Genomic DNA, 15000 nt, shown 5'->3' with positions numbered 1-15000 from the left:
TCTGCATGTTAAATATGTCCTTAATGGTGTGAGCTATTCAAAAAAGTAATTCGTTTCCATCGATTTTTCAAAAAAAAAAAGTGCAAATCGTACCGAATTCGTGGAATGACTCACCTATCTATCTATCTATCTATCTATCTATCTATCTATCTATCTATCTATCTATCTATCTCTATATATATATATATATATATATATATATATATTAGCCCCACATGGAACGTCTCCCTCCGCTGTATAGAGACACACGGCCGGAAACGGAAGGCCTACAAATTCACGCCCACTTTTGAGATAGCGCTGCTACTCGGGGTCCGTTAGAACGATGAACTGCAGCTCTCTACTTTTAAAATGATCCTACATTAACTGGAGACGATATTAATTTAAATAAAAATATGTTTCCAAATGTATGGAGTGTCTTTGTCAACATATCTTCTTGTTTTCTTAATAGTTGATGTGTTTCACATTTAATTTGCCACTTTAACGAGTTACCCATAATGTTAACACAGCAGAGGGTAGACGGCAGACAGACAAGTTGTCGCATTTCAGTGACATCACTGCCTTTAGCGCCGAGCGCCGACCAGTGGCGTACCCACTGTAGAGACAGGACAGGCGGTTGCCTGCCCAACTAAGATCTCGCCTCCCCTAAAAAAAATAACCCGAAAATGTGTCATTGCGTGCTTAATGTCCTCAAAGTCACGCACCCAACAAGCTTTGAACTGAGCAGATTGGACCTTCTGTTCCAGAGATAATGACCAAAACATCTTGATAAAGGCCACTTTCGCCAGTTTTCTGGGTATTGAAAACCTCAAGGGATGCGTCCGTGACGTATATACCATGCGACCACTTAAACTATGGATCTCCGATGCTAGCGGTTTTGACATACTGATGGAGTATATTATAGTATATTGAGATGACAGATATGGGACATTAAAAAGGATAAATTAAACAAATGGGACAGTTTATTAGAACACAAAAAAAATCGCTACAGCCTCAGTAGTTAACCAGTGAAATGAGGGTATTTTACAATGCCTCTCATAGAGATTGCATTGAGAGCTGCAGTTCATCGTTCTAACGGACCCCGAGTGTCAAAAGTGGGAGTGAATTTGTAGGCCTTCTGCTTCCGGCCGTGTGTGTCTATAGCTCTGAGATGAGGTCCCACATTACTAGGTGCCTGGAGGAGACAGACTATGCATGATTCTGACCCTTTTCTGCACATCGTATCATAAAGTAAAGGTCTGCCTCCCTGCTCTCTGATGTTTGAACTTTTAGCGCTCAGTAAAATCTAACCGACACGTTGAAACAAGAGTTTAAATCACTTTATTAGTTCAGCCTGTGGCATGTTTTACCAACGCAGCTTTACAGGAGCAGTACAGAGCATGTGGACACAGGCTGACTGACCACAAGCTGACTAAATAAGAGAGATGTAATAATAACCATTTTTGTTAATGTTTCAGGAGGAGTTCTACGGGCGTCCGGTCATCCTAGCAGACAGAGAGCTGGTGGAACAGGAAGCTGATGAGATCCTGAAAGGAGCTGATGTCTCTGATGTGGCCTTTCTGGTGGTGGGAGATCCTTTTGGGTGAGAGGACACACACACACACACACACACACACACACACATACGTTAGCGCTGTGCTTTACACTTTATCACTGATGTAATCTGTCCCTGTTTTAAAGAGTTAAAGGTAGGGTAAGTGATTTGCTTTGGTTAAAATAATTGTTAAGTAGCTCTATATTCTGATAGTACTCATTGCTATAGAGTGTTTGTTCAGTAAAAGGAGTCTCCTTGTCTCTCCAGCTCTTTATTAAACAGAAAATGCATTTTCGTTTGAGTTACAGTTTCATTTCCAATTTTATCCAACCAGGACAGAGAACTCAATCAGGATATAGATTAAACAAGTGAAATTGGAAGTGATGACACTAAGAAATGAGCAGACAAAATTGGAACTGAAACACTATATAAATTAAGCTTAAAAATTGATACTTTCTCCTGATTGGCTGAGATTTTGACACCTACCGGAAAATGTATGTTCTGTTTATTAAAGAGCTGGAGAGACGGGGAGACTCCTGTTACTGAACAAACACTCTATAGCAATGATTACTATCACAATATAGTATTTTAACCTTTTAACAAAATACTTTTTGTTTTAACCAAAAAATATCACTTACCCTACCTTTAACTAAATAATATCTATCTTTATTCAGTTCTTTCAAAAAAGAACCACCCGTACTCAGCGCTGATTAGGAGGTAAGGTGGGGCGGTTGGATGAATATATCGGTTGTCTGTGATTGGACAGCTGTGTAAAGTTTGATTTGTGCTTCGCCGTATAACGGTGTTGTTGCGTATGGAAAATAGCAGACATACAAGCTCACGGCGCGGCGCGTTGCGACGTGTGGTGAGCTTGTAGCTCTGATATCTTCAACACACGACACCATGGTACGACCAATAGGCTGATCTATAAGTGCAGCAGGCTGTCAGAATGAAGCCACACTGACATCATGATAACAACATTAAATGATTATGATGAGTTTTGATGGTTGTACTACTTTATCCAATAATAATATTAATAATAGGCTTAAATGATAAAATAGCCTAATAACGGTTATTTCCCAATGGGCCACGGTGGTGATGTTTATAATTAACGGCCAATTAAACATTATCGGTCAATGGCCGGTAAATACCGGCTAACGAAAATCCTGACGCGTGCGAACACACACAGACAGACAGACAGACAGACAGACACCTTCCCGTTTGGGTGAGAAAACACACTAATAAACACACACACACAAACCCTGTTACTAAGCACACACACGCACGCACGCACGCACGCACGCACGCACGCACGCACGCACGCACGCACGCACGCACGCACGCACGCACACAGACAGACAGACAGACAGACAGACAGACAGACAGACAGACAGACAGACAGACAGACAGACAGACAGACAGACAGACAGACAGACAGACAGACAGACAGACAGACAGACAGACAGACAGACAGACAGACACACACACACACACATCATTAGTTCTCAAAGTGGGTACTTGAGGGAGTTCCAGGGGGTCCCCAGCTAAATGATAGATTAGGCACCAAATGGACCCTTATGGGTCTGTAACTCTGAGAGTGTACAAATGGAACCAAATGGACCCTAACGGGTCCATTTGGTTCCATTTGTACACTCTCAGAGTTACATTGACATAGATTTTACAATATAAATTGCGGTCCAAGTGATAGAAATGCCATTAAATGGGGGTCTGTAGCCCTAATGCATGTCAAACTGGGGGTCCTTGTAATGAAAATGGTTGAGAATCACTGCTAGAGCCGTAAAAAAAAATCTTCTCTTATGGGGGTCCCTGGCTTATCTTTTCAAATGGGGGTCCACGGGCTAATAAGTGTCAATTTGGGGGTCCTTGACATGAAAAAGTTTGAGAACCACTGACACACATAGATGAACATAATGTAGAAATGTCCACGAACATAAACGTGATGATAAAACAGAAAACCCAGCAGAATGTTCTGTCCTGGATAGAAGCTGGGCTTTGCTTTCCTCCATGTGTTGTGGTTTCTCCTCGTGGTTTCTCTGTGTGCCTCCAGAAGGCTGACATCAGCTCTTCAGCAGCATGCTGACCAGACCAGCCTTCTGCTGCATTCCTTTACAAACATAATGACAGGGTTGGAGAGCAGGGCAGCGCTGGAGAGAGAGACCTACTGTCTCTGTCTTTATAAACCTTTAGATAGAGACCTACTGTCTCTGTCTTTATAAACCTTTAGAGAGACCAACTGTCTCTGTCTTTATAAACCTTTAGTCCTTTAGAGAGAGACCTACTGTCTCTGTCTTTATAAACCTTTAGTCCTTTAGAGAGAGACCAACTGTCTCTGTCTTTATAAACCTTTAGTCCTTTAGAGAGAGACCAACTGTTTCTGTCTTTATAAACCTTTAGTCCTTTAGAGAGAGACCAACTGTCTCTGTCTTTATAAACCTTTAGTCCTTTAGAGAGACCTGCTGTCTCTGTCTTTATAAACCTTTAGTCCTTTAGAGAGAGACCAACTGTCTCTGTCTTTATAAACCTTTAGAGAGACCAACTGTCTCTGTCTTTATAAACCTTTAGAGAGACCAACTGTCTCTGTCTTTATAAACCTTTAGAGACCAACTGTCTCTGTCTTTATAAACCTTTAGAGACCAACTGTCTCTGTCTTTATAAACCTTTAGAGACCAACTGTCTCTGTCTTTATAAACCTTTAGTCCTTTAGAGAGAGACCAACTGTCTCTGTCTTTATAAACCTTTAGAGACCAACTGTCTCTGTCTTTATAAACCTTTAGAGACCAACTGTCTCTGTCTTTATAAACCTTTAGAGACCAACTGTCTCTGTCTTTATAAACCTTTAGAGACCAACTGTCTCTGTCTTTATAAACCTTTAGTCCTTTAGAGAGAGACCAACTGTCTCTGTCTTTATAAACCTTTAGTCCTTTAGAGAGACCTACTGTCTCTGTCTTTATAAACCTTTAGTCCTTTAGAGAGAGACCAACTGTCTCTGTCTTTATAAACCTTTAGTCCTTTAGAGAGACCTACTGTCTCTGTCTTTATAAACCTTTAGTCCTTTAGAGAGAGACCAACTGTCTCTGTCTTTATAAACCTTTAGAGAGACCAACTGTCTCTGTCTTTATAAACCTTTAGAGAGAGACCAACTGTCTCTGTCTTTATAAACCTTTAGAGACCAACTGTCTCTGTCTTTATAAACCTTTAGAGAGAGACCAACTGTCTCTGTCTTTATAAACCTTTAGAGACCAACTGTCTCTGTCTTTATAAACCTTTAGAGACCAACTGTCTCTGTCTTTATAAACCTTTAGAGAGAGACCAACACTGCCTCTGTCTTTATAAACCTTTAGAGAAAGACCAACTGTCTCTGTCTTTATAAACCTTTAGAGACCAACTGCCTCTGTCTTTATAAACCTTTAGAGAGACCAACTGTCTCTGTCTTTATAAACCTTTAGAGAGACCAACTGTCTCTGTCTTTATAAACCTTTAGTCCTTTAGAGAGACCTACTGTCTCTGTCTTTATAAACCTTTAGTCCTTTAGAGAGAGACCAACTGTCTCTGTCTTTATAAACCTTTAGAGAGACCAACTGTCTCTGTCTTTATAAACCTTTAGAGAGAGACCAACTGTCTCTGTCTTTATAAACCTTTAGAGACCAACTGTCTCTGTCTTTATAAACCTTTAGAGAGAGACCAACTGTCTCTGTCTTTATAAACCTTTAGAGACCAACTGTCTCTGTCTTTATAAACCTTTAGAGACCAACTGTCTCTGTCTTTATAAACCTTTAGAGAGAGACCAACACTGCCTCTGTCTTTATAAACCTTTAGAGAGAGACCAACTGTCTCTGTCTTTATAAACCTTTAGAGACCAACTGCCTCTGTCTTTATAAACCTTTAGAGAGAGACCAACTGCCTCTGTCTTTATAAACCTTTAGAGACCAACTGCCTCTGTCTTTATAAACCTTTAGAGAGAGACCAACTGTCTCTGTCTTTATAAACCTTTAGAGACCAACTGCCTCTGTCTTTATAAACCTTTAGAGAGAGACCAACTGCCTCTGTCTTTATAAACCTTTAGAGACCAACTGCCTCTGTCTTTATAAACCTTTAGAGAGAGACCAACTGCCTCTGTCTTTATAAACCTTTAGAGAGAGACCAACTGTCTCTGTCTTTATAAACCTTTAGAGACCAACTGCCTCTGTCTTTATAAACCTTTAGAGAGACCAACTGCCTCTGTCTTTATAAACCTTTAGAGAGAGACCAACTGCCTCTGTCTTTATAAACCTTTAGAGACCAACTGTCTCTGTCTTTATAAACCTTTAGAGACCAACTGTCTCTGTCTTTATAAACCTTTAGAGACCAACTGTCTCTGTCTTTATAAACCTTTAGAGACCAACTGTCTCTGTCTTTATAAACCTTTAGAGAGCGACCAACACTGTCTCTGTCTTTATAAATCTTTAGAGAGACCAACTGTCTCTGTCTTTATAAACCTTTAGAGAGACCAACTGTCTCTGTCTTTATAAACCTTTAGAGAGACCAACTGCCTCTGTCTTTATAAACCTTTAGAGACCAACTGCCTCTGTCTTTATAAACCTTTAGAGACCAACTGTCTCTGTCTTTATAAACGTTTAGAGAGAGACCAACTGTCTCTGTCTTTATAAACCTTTAGAGAGAGACCAACTGTCTCTGTCTTTATAAACCTTTAGAGACCAACTGCCTCTGTCTTTATAAACCTTTAGAGAGACCAACTGTCTCTGTCTTTATAAACCTTTAGAGAGACCAACTGCCTCTGTCTTTATAAACCTTTAGAGACCAACTGCCTCTGTCTTTATAAACCTTTAGAGAGACCAACTGTCTCTGTCTTTATAAACCTTTAGAGAGACCAACTGTCTCTGTCTTTATAAACCTTTAGAGAGACCAACTGCCTCTGTCTTTATAAACCTTTAGAGACCAACTGTCTCTGTCTTTATAAACCTTTAGAGAGAGACCAACTGTCTCTGTCTTTATAAACCTTTAGAGAGACCAACTGTCTCTGTCTTTATAAACCTTTAGAGAGAGACCAACTGTCTCTGTCTTTATAAACCTTTAGAGAGACCAACTGTCTCTGTCTTTATAAACCTTTAGAGAGAGACCAACTGTCTCTGTCTTTATAAACCTTTAGAGAGACCAACTGTCTCTGTCTTTATAAACCTTTAGAGAGACCAACTGTCTCTGTCTTTACAAACCTTTAGAGAGACCAACTGTCTGTCTTTATAAACCTTTAGAGAGACCAACTGTCTCTGTCTTTATAAACCTTTAGAGAGAGACCAACTGTCTCTGTCTTTATAAACCTTTAGAGACCAACTGTCTCTGTCTTTATAAACCTTTAGAGAGAGACCAACTGTCTCTGTCTTTATAAACCTTTAGAGAGAGACCAACTGTCTCTGTCTTTATAAACCTTTAGAGAGAGACCAACTGTCTCTGTCTTTATAAACCTTTAGAGAGAGACCAACTGTCTCTGTCTTTATAAACCTTTAGAGAGAGACCAACTGTCTCTGTCTTTATAAACCTTTAGAGAGAGACCAACTGTCTCTGTCTTTATAAACCTTTAGAGACCAACTGTCTCTGTCTTTATAAACCTTTAGAGAGACCAACTGTCTCTGTCTTTATAAACCTTTAATTCAATTCAATTCAAACTTTATTCCAGACTCACAGGGGGTCCATATATCATATAGTTAAAAACACACAAAATGTAAGAAAGTAAAACAATAAAAATATATAAAAACACATCGTATAGACAAGGACATACTATTACATACACATCACACATACAGACTATGTCTCCAGTGCTTTTCCCAGGATTGACCATATCCTCCTCAATAATACAATTCCTGGACTCATCCAGGCGAGACATGAACCCATACATGGAGTCCCAACCCATTAAGACCTGGAACTGTGTCATTTTTAGATTTGAGCTAAAAAGCATTATTTTACACTTTGGACTATTCAAAAATAGCAGATCTACAAGCTCATAGCGCGGCACCGAGTGCCGCGCTACGAGCTTGTAGATCTGCTATTTTTGAAAAATCGTGAAAATGTGTGCAAATCTTTGAAAATATATATTTTTAAAGTCAACATTTTTAACTCAAATCTTTGCTTCTGCGGTGTCCCTGGAACAAAACATTTTGATGGGGGTTCGCGGCCAAATACATATCATTTTGGGGGTCCTTGACATGAAAAAGATTGGGCACCACTGATATAGAGACATACGTTTTTGAGAAAACTGTTGGGATTTAGGAGACATGTAGAATCAGCTTCAGGTCTCAATGGGTTAAGAGAGCCTCATCAGGTGGGTATACCACATGTCACAAATAAGTGACTGGCACTATGCCATCTGGGGACCTTAAGTAGAATCCTCAGGGCATCATTGTATGCTACCTTGAGCCTCCGCATACTACCCTTCTTTTTTTTTTCTATATCTTTTTTTAAAGATATTTTTGGGGGCTTTTATGCCTTTATTTGGACAGGACAGTAGGCTGACAGGAAATGGGGAGAGAGATGGGGGGGAGACATACAGCAAAGGTCGTCGGGAACGGGAGTCGAACCCGCGACACGCTGTCATGCTGGATTACCAGCACATGTGGTATGTGCCTGGACCGCGAGGCCAGCAGACACCCCAGCATACTACCCTTCTTGTATGAGCACCACAAGAAGGCTGTATACATGGGAGTGCAAAATGCTTTAAATAGAGCACATTTAACAGGATCAGAACACATACTGAACCTACGAAGCAGCGTATTGGCCTGGGCATAGAGTATACGGCACTGCCTAGAGATATCTCTATCATCTTGGAGGTTATCAGTAAATATGTGACCCAGATATTTAATTTCCTGACACAATGATAAAGTACTGTTACTTAAAGAAAAGGCTGGAAAAGCCAATTTCTTGTCATCCTTACTTCTCACAATCATGACACTACTTTTTTTTGCATTATATATAATGTCATGATCCGTGCCATACTCAGAGCAAAGTTTCAGTAGCTGTTGTAGCCCTCCACTGTACAGACTTAGTACAACCAGGTCATCAGCATACATCAGATGATTGATGATAGTGTTGCCTATCATACATCCTGTATTGCACTTATTCAGTTCAACTGATAGATCACTCATATAGACGTTAAATAAGACAGGAGACAAAATCCCCCCTTGGCGTACCCCATTACTAACAGAGAATTGGGCGGATAGTGCATTGCCCCATTTGACATGCATTTTCTGATTTGCATACCAAAAGACCAATATACGTACAATGAGCCTTGGTGTGCCTCTATCAAGCATTTTCTGAAACAGTTTGAAGTGGTTGATCCTATCAAATGCTCGAGATGCATCAATAAAGCATAGAAATACAGTGGAATTATGGTTACTGTAGTTGGCAATTAACTCTTTAAGTGCAAATATGCATAAGTCTGTTCCGTGTTTCTTTTTAAATCCAAACTGGTTATCTGCAGTCAGGACGTACAGTTCCAGGCACACAAGCAGTATTCTCTCCAAGACTTTGGAGAGGATACTTGCCAGAGCGATGGGTCTGTAGTTGTCAATGCTGTTTAGTTTCCCTGCCTTGTCTTTAAGGACAGGTACTAATTGCACAGAAGTAATTGCTTCTGGTAGTACACCATGACCCATCAGTCCTGTGAAGCACAGAGCCAAAATTGAGCAGATTTTGTTGATAGCAAATTTTAGATGTTCTGCTGTTATGAGATCCATGCCACAAGCCTTATTGTTTTCTAACAACCTTATGGCATCAACCACTTCATCAGACCTGATCAGTACATTTTCTGAAGGATCAACCTGACCTACTGCCACGGTGCCACTTCTTACACAGTTAAATCATTTGTGATAGTGTTTCCTCCACACTTCAGCAATTTCAACAGGGCCACGTGCACCCTCTATGTTAGAGGGTAATGAAGTTTTACTGTTATTCATAACTTTAACCTCTTTCCAAAAGTCATAGAGGTCTTTACTATGTAGTTAACTAGCCAATGAGTCAGCTCTCAGAGTGTTCTCCTGTCTTTTTACAGATCGAACGGCATATTTAAATTTTGCATTGGTGAGTTTTTTCTCCTCAAACACAGAACCTTGTCTGGGCCAGAATCATTCCAGCATTTAAAAGCTGTCCTGGCCGCCAAATGATGCTCAGCCACAAAAGTATGCCAACCAGGCTTAATGTTTTGCACCTTATTTTTCCCTTTTTTGCAGAACTGTCTACCCGAAGCTATAAGAGCTTCTACAATATAATCATACATGACACACAGTTGAGTGCCATGCTGCACGTTATTGCAGTTCAGGTTAACACAGTAAAGTGCCTCCTTGGGCAGGTCAATACAATCAGGCAGGTTGTCAGTTGAGGCAGTGTAACAGTCAATATCCTCACTGGTTAGTTTAGACCAATCTATCCTCCCTGATTTAATACCAGGATCAATGTTGATAGTGGTGGGAATATTGTCAATATTAATATTCATTACCATTGGCATGTGATCTGAAATGGCCAGCCCATAAAACACCTCCATGTTGTCTATATAGGCATGTGCATCAGCTGTGCTTAAACAATGGTCAAGCCATGATGTAGTGTGCCATGCATCACTAATGAACGTAAAGGTAGTGTCAGGTAACATGGATTTACTCGAGATAATTAGCTTAGAGTCTTTACAAAACAGGTACAGGTGCTTTGCAAACAAAGCATTATTATCTGATAAATCAGCATTAAAATCACCAATGGTAAACACACATGTGGACTCATTAACCTGAATGAAGGACAGTATAAATGCTAGTCTATTCAGAAATTCATCTTCAGATTGTACTGATTCATACGGCATGTATACATTCAAGAGTATAAATGACTTGTCATCATATGTTACTTCTATTGCTAAAGCCCGGTCAACATTTAGTCTGACCACTTTCACAGCTTTGTCATATTTAGAGTTCCATAGTATGGCTACCCCACCAGATATTCTCCCCCTCATTATTTTAGAGGAAAGGTCAGTGGTGGATACACCAGTACCATGGAAGTTGACATGTAATGAATTCAGTTTATCCAGATCTTGCTTGGAAAGCCATGTCTCTTGTAGGCACATTATGTCGCACTCTTCCAACAGAGTCAACAACTAAGCGTCTTGCTTTATCAGCAGCACTGTGTCCCACACGGAGGACTTTATCAGCAGCACTGTGTCCCACACGGAGGCCACGGGCATTATATGAGACAATCTTCATGATAAGTTCGAGGGGTTTTGAGGTAGTGACCCCACAACAGCACGAATATTGGCTCCAGTTACTCCTGACTTGCAGGGCTCAAAGTAGCGCCGTACAAGAGCACCCTCAGGCCAGATATCAGGACTATACATTTCACTGACTTCATTGCATTCTGCTGTGATTTTAAAAGAGCCAAATCTACTGTTTTTTGTCTCAATCTTGAGGCAAGTGACATCACGGCCAAGTTGACTTTTAAGATAGTCAGAAAGTATTAAGTATTGTGTTTTCCTGCAGTGTGTTTGTTGTGTTTTAAATGAGTGTGTTTGTTGTGTGTGTTTTCCTGCAGTGTGTTTGTTGTGTTTTAAATGAGTGTGTTTGTTGTGTGTGTTTTCCTGCAGTGCGACGACCCACAGTGACCTGGTGCTGAGAGCAGTGCATTGTGGGATACCGTACCGGGTCGTCCACAACGCCTCCATCATGAACGCTGTGGGATGTTCAGGACTACAGGTAGGTCCTGTTAGGACATAAAATAAAATAAAAATGGTTGAAGTCGTCCTTTAAATGTAATGGAAAAGTAACAGATTTGACCCGTACGTAAAGTAGCAAAAATAGCAGATCTACAAGCTCACAACGCGTCGCCATGCGACGCGTTGTGAGCTTGTAGATCTGCTGTTTTTGGCCATTTTGTGTCAGAAATGTAAGGTGTTGTGTTGATACAGAGAGTGTTGGACATAGAGGTCTTCATGGGACAGGAACGTCACATTAATGTCCCCACTGTGGACCACCCATCTGTTTTCATAGCGCGGCCCCCCCATCCCATCCATAACGGGCCCCTCATTGAGCTGTCACACTCCATTGTCTCCTCTGGGGGCCGGCCGGCCCAGCCGGGGGCCCCAGCTGCACAGAGACCCCCCCCCCCCCCCCCCCTCCCTGGGCGTCTGCGCCGCGGCTCGTTAAGCCCACCTCCCTGAACACACTCGTTAAGCCGCTGGGGCGGGCGGTTCCTCCTTATGCTAATGAGGGGGAGGGGTATGCAGATGAGATTAGGTTGTTTTAGTTGGTTTGCTGTTTATTCTGTAAGGTCTGTCTGTCTGTCTGTCTGTCTGTCTGTCTGTCTGTCTGTCTGTCTGCCTGCCTGCCTGCCTGCCTGTCTGTCTGTCTGTCTGTCTGTCTGTCTGTCTGTCTGTCTGTCTGTCTGTCTGTCTGTCTGCCTGCCTGCCTGTCTGTCTGTCTGTCTGTCTGTCTGTCTGTCTGTGTTAATGTGTCAGGTTGTTTTGAACCCCCCCCCCCCCCCCCGTACCATGTGACAATAACAGGAAGCAGCTTGGAGCGTGAGGCTCCGTTCACAACCTGGACTTCCTGTTTAAACACACACACACACACACACACACACACACACACACACACACACACACACACACACACACACACACACACACACACACACACACACACACACCATTTGCAGTGATGTCAGAGTTCTGTGATGATGTCATCATAAAACACTCAGACATACATGTTCACCTGAACATGACATGTTTAATATGATAATCTGTCTGAGACTCATAGTGATGTAAGTTGAGTCAAACATTTTCATGTTAAAAAAACCCACATTCATTCAAATGTATTTCTCCACAGACCCCCATCTAACAATATGTTAGCCCCCCCCCCATTCAAGATTTAAGTTGATTAAATGTTATATTCCACATTTGTCATGTTTTTCAAGGGTTTTTTGAGCACTGCTCATGCCTGTTGCTACGTATCTTGTATAACTGTGTGTGTGTGTGTGTGTGTGTGTGTGTGTGTGTGTGTGTGTGTGTGTGTGTGTGTGTGTGTGTGTGTGTGTGTGTGTGTGTGTGTGTGTGTGTGTAGTTGTATAACTTTGGGGAGACGGTGTCCATCGTCTTCTGGACAGACAGCTGGAAACCTGAGAGTTTTTATGACAAGATCAAGAAGAACAGAGACATGGGACTACACACTCTGTGTCTGTTAGGTGAGATACACACACTACACACACACACACACACACACACACACACACACACACACACACACACACACACACACACACACACACACACACACACACACACACACACACACACACACACACACACCTGATTGGGTTTTAGATTGGTGTTACTGTATTTTAGAAGAGGTGTTTAAAAGTAGCACTCGTGCTACAGTATTCTACACTGTAAACAATGCATGTGGTTTGGTGATGTCTGTATCAGATACAGTGCCAAACATCCATTATAAATAGGGTTGTCCGATATTGGCTTTTTTTACCGATAACCGATATACCGATATTGTCCAACTCTTAATTACCGATACCGATATCAACCGATACCGATATATGCGGGGATTATTGTGATTAGGGTAAGCTCAAATTTCATATCACACACACCATATACAGTAAGAACTCCTGTAACTTATTTATAAAGCAAAAAAAAAAAAAAAACATTCTTTTTTCTTCAAAAACCGATACCGATATTTTCCCGATATCAATTTTTATGCTAATATCGGCCGATAATATCGGGAGGCCGATAATATCGGGAGGCCGATAATATCGGACATCCCTAATTATAAACATAATATAATATAATATAAATGGTCGTGACCAGGCAGAGGGTTAGGGTTAGGTCCAGTGTAATGGTGATGTCCGTATCACATAGCACGCACAGACTTTTAATTTTTTTATTTTTTTATTATTGCACTTTTTTTTTTCTCTCTCTAAGCACCTTAGCGTCTATAAGTATATCATGCACAGTATACATACATTGCTGCTATGCTCAGGCACCTTAGTTTGTCTCTTATCTCAGGCACTTTGTAAATATGTAGATAACTTGTTTTTGGCCTTCTATTGTTCTCTTGTTGATCTCCTTCCCACTTAGCCCCCCACCCCTCTTCTTTTTCTCTCTTCCCACTCTTCTTTCTACGGAATCTAACGTTGCAATGGGAGTGATGTACAAAAACGAATTTCACCCACTTTTTTACCTTGTAAACCTGTGATGTGACAATAAACCTGATTCTGATTCTGATTCTGATTCTTAAAGAGTGTTAAATTAAAACAGTCACAGTTACCACCGGCTCTTAAAGAGTGTTAAATTAAAACAGTCACAGTTACCACCGGCTCTTAAAGAGTGTTAAATTAAAACAGTCACAGTTACCACCGGCTCTTAAAGAGTGTTAAATTAAAACAGTCACAGTTACCACCGGCTCTTAAAGAGTGTTAAATTAAAACAGTCACAGTTACCACCAGCTCTTAAAGAGTGTTAAATTAAAACAGTCACAGTTACCACCGGCTCTTAAAGAGTGTTAAATTAAAACAGTCACAGTTACCACCGGCTCTTAAAGAGTGTTAAATTAAAACAGTCACAGTTACCACCGGCTCTTAAAGAGTGTTAAATTAAAACAGTCACAGTTACCACCGGCTCTTAAAGAGTGTTAAATTAAAACAGTCACAGTTACCACCGGCTCTTAAAGAGTGTTAAATTAAAACAGTCACAGTTACCACCGGCTCTTAAAGAGTGTTAAATTAAAACAGTCACAGTTACCACCGGGTCTTAAAGCGTGTTAAATTAAAACAGTCACAGTTACCACCGGCTCTTAAAGCGTGTTAAATTAAAACAGTCACAGTTACCACCATCTCTTAAAAAGTGTTAAATTAAAACAGTCACAGTTACCACCATCTCTTAAAAAGTTTTAAATTAAAACAGTCACAGTTACCACCGGCTCTTAAAGCGTGTTAAATTAAAACAGTCACAGTTACCACCGGCTCTTAAAGCGTGTTAAATTAAAACAGTCACAGTTACCACCGGCTCTTAAAGAGTGTTAAATTAAAACAGTCACAGTTACCACCGGCTCTTAAAGCGTGTTAAATTAAAAAAGTCACAGTTACCACCGGCTCTTAAAGAGTGTTAAATTAAAACAGTCATAGTTACCACCGGCTCTTAAAGAGTGTTAAATTAAAACAGTCACAGTTACCACCGGCTCTTAAAGCGTGTTAAATTAAAACAGTCACAGTTACCACCGGCTCTTAAAGCGTGTTCAATTAAAACAGTCACAGTTACCACCGGCTCTTAAAGCGTGTTCAATTAAAACAGTCACAGTTACCACCGGCTCTTAAAGAGTGTTCAATTAAAACAGTCACAGTTACCACCGGCTCTTAAAGAGTGTTAAATTAAAACAGTCACAGTGTTAAATTAAAACAGTCACAGTTACCACCATCTCTTAAAAAGT

At 40.7% G+C, this 15000-nt stretch overlaps 1 protein-coding gene across 1 annotated transcript in view; it reads left to right on the top strand.

Moving 5' to 3' along the window:
- dph5 (diphthamide biosynthesis 5) overlaps nucleotides 1–15000 on the top strand; it is a 24836-nt gene that overhangs the window by 1865 nt on the left and 7971 nt on the right. The window contains exons 2-4 of the mRNA XM_084066903.1: nucleotides 1455–1579; nucleotides 11157–11265; nucleotides 12631–12751. Of these exons, the coding sequence (XP_083923029.1) occupies nucleotides 1455–1579; nucleotides 11157–11265; nucleotides 12631–12751 (355 nt within the window). The remainder of the gene's footprint in view (nucleotides 1–1454; nucleotides 1580–11156; nucleotides 11266–12630; nucleotides 12752–15000) is intronic.

Source organism: Gymnoscopelus microlampas (assembly GCF_963454915.1).
Source record: "Gymnoscopelus microlampas genome assembly, chromosome: 9".
In the NCBI taxonomy this organism is placed as follows: domain Eukaryota; kingdom Metazoa; phylum Chordata; class Actinopteri; order Myctophiformes; family Myctophidae; genus Gymnoscopelus; species Gymnoscopelus microlampas.
The sequence above is the reverse complement of the archived record's forward strand: the minus strand, read 5'-3'. Positions and strand labels throughout refer to the sequence as shown.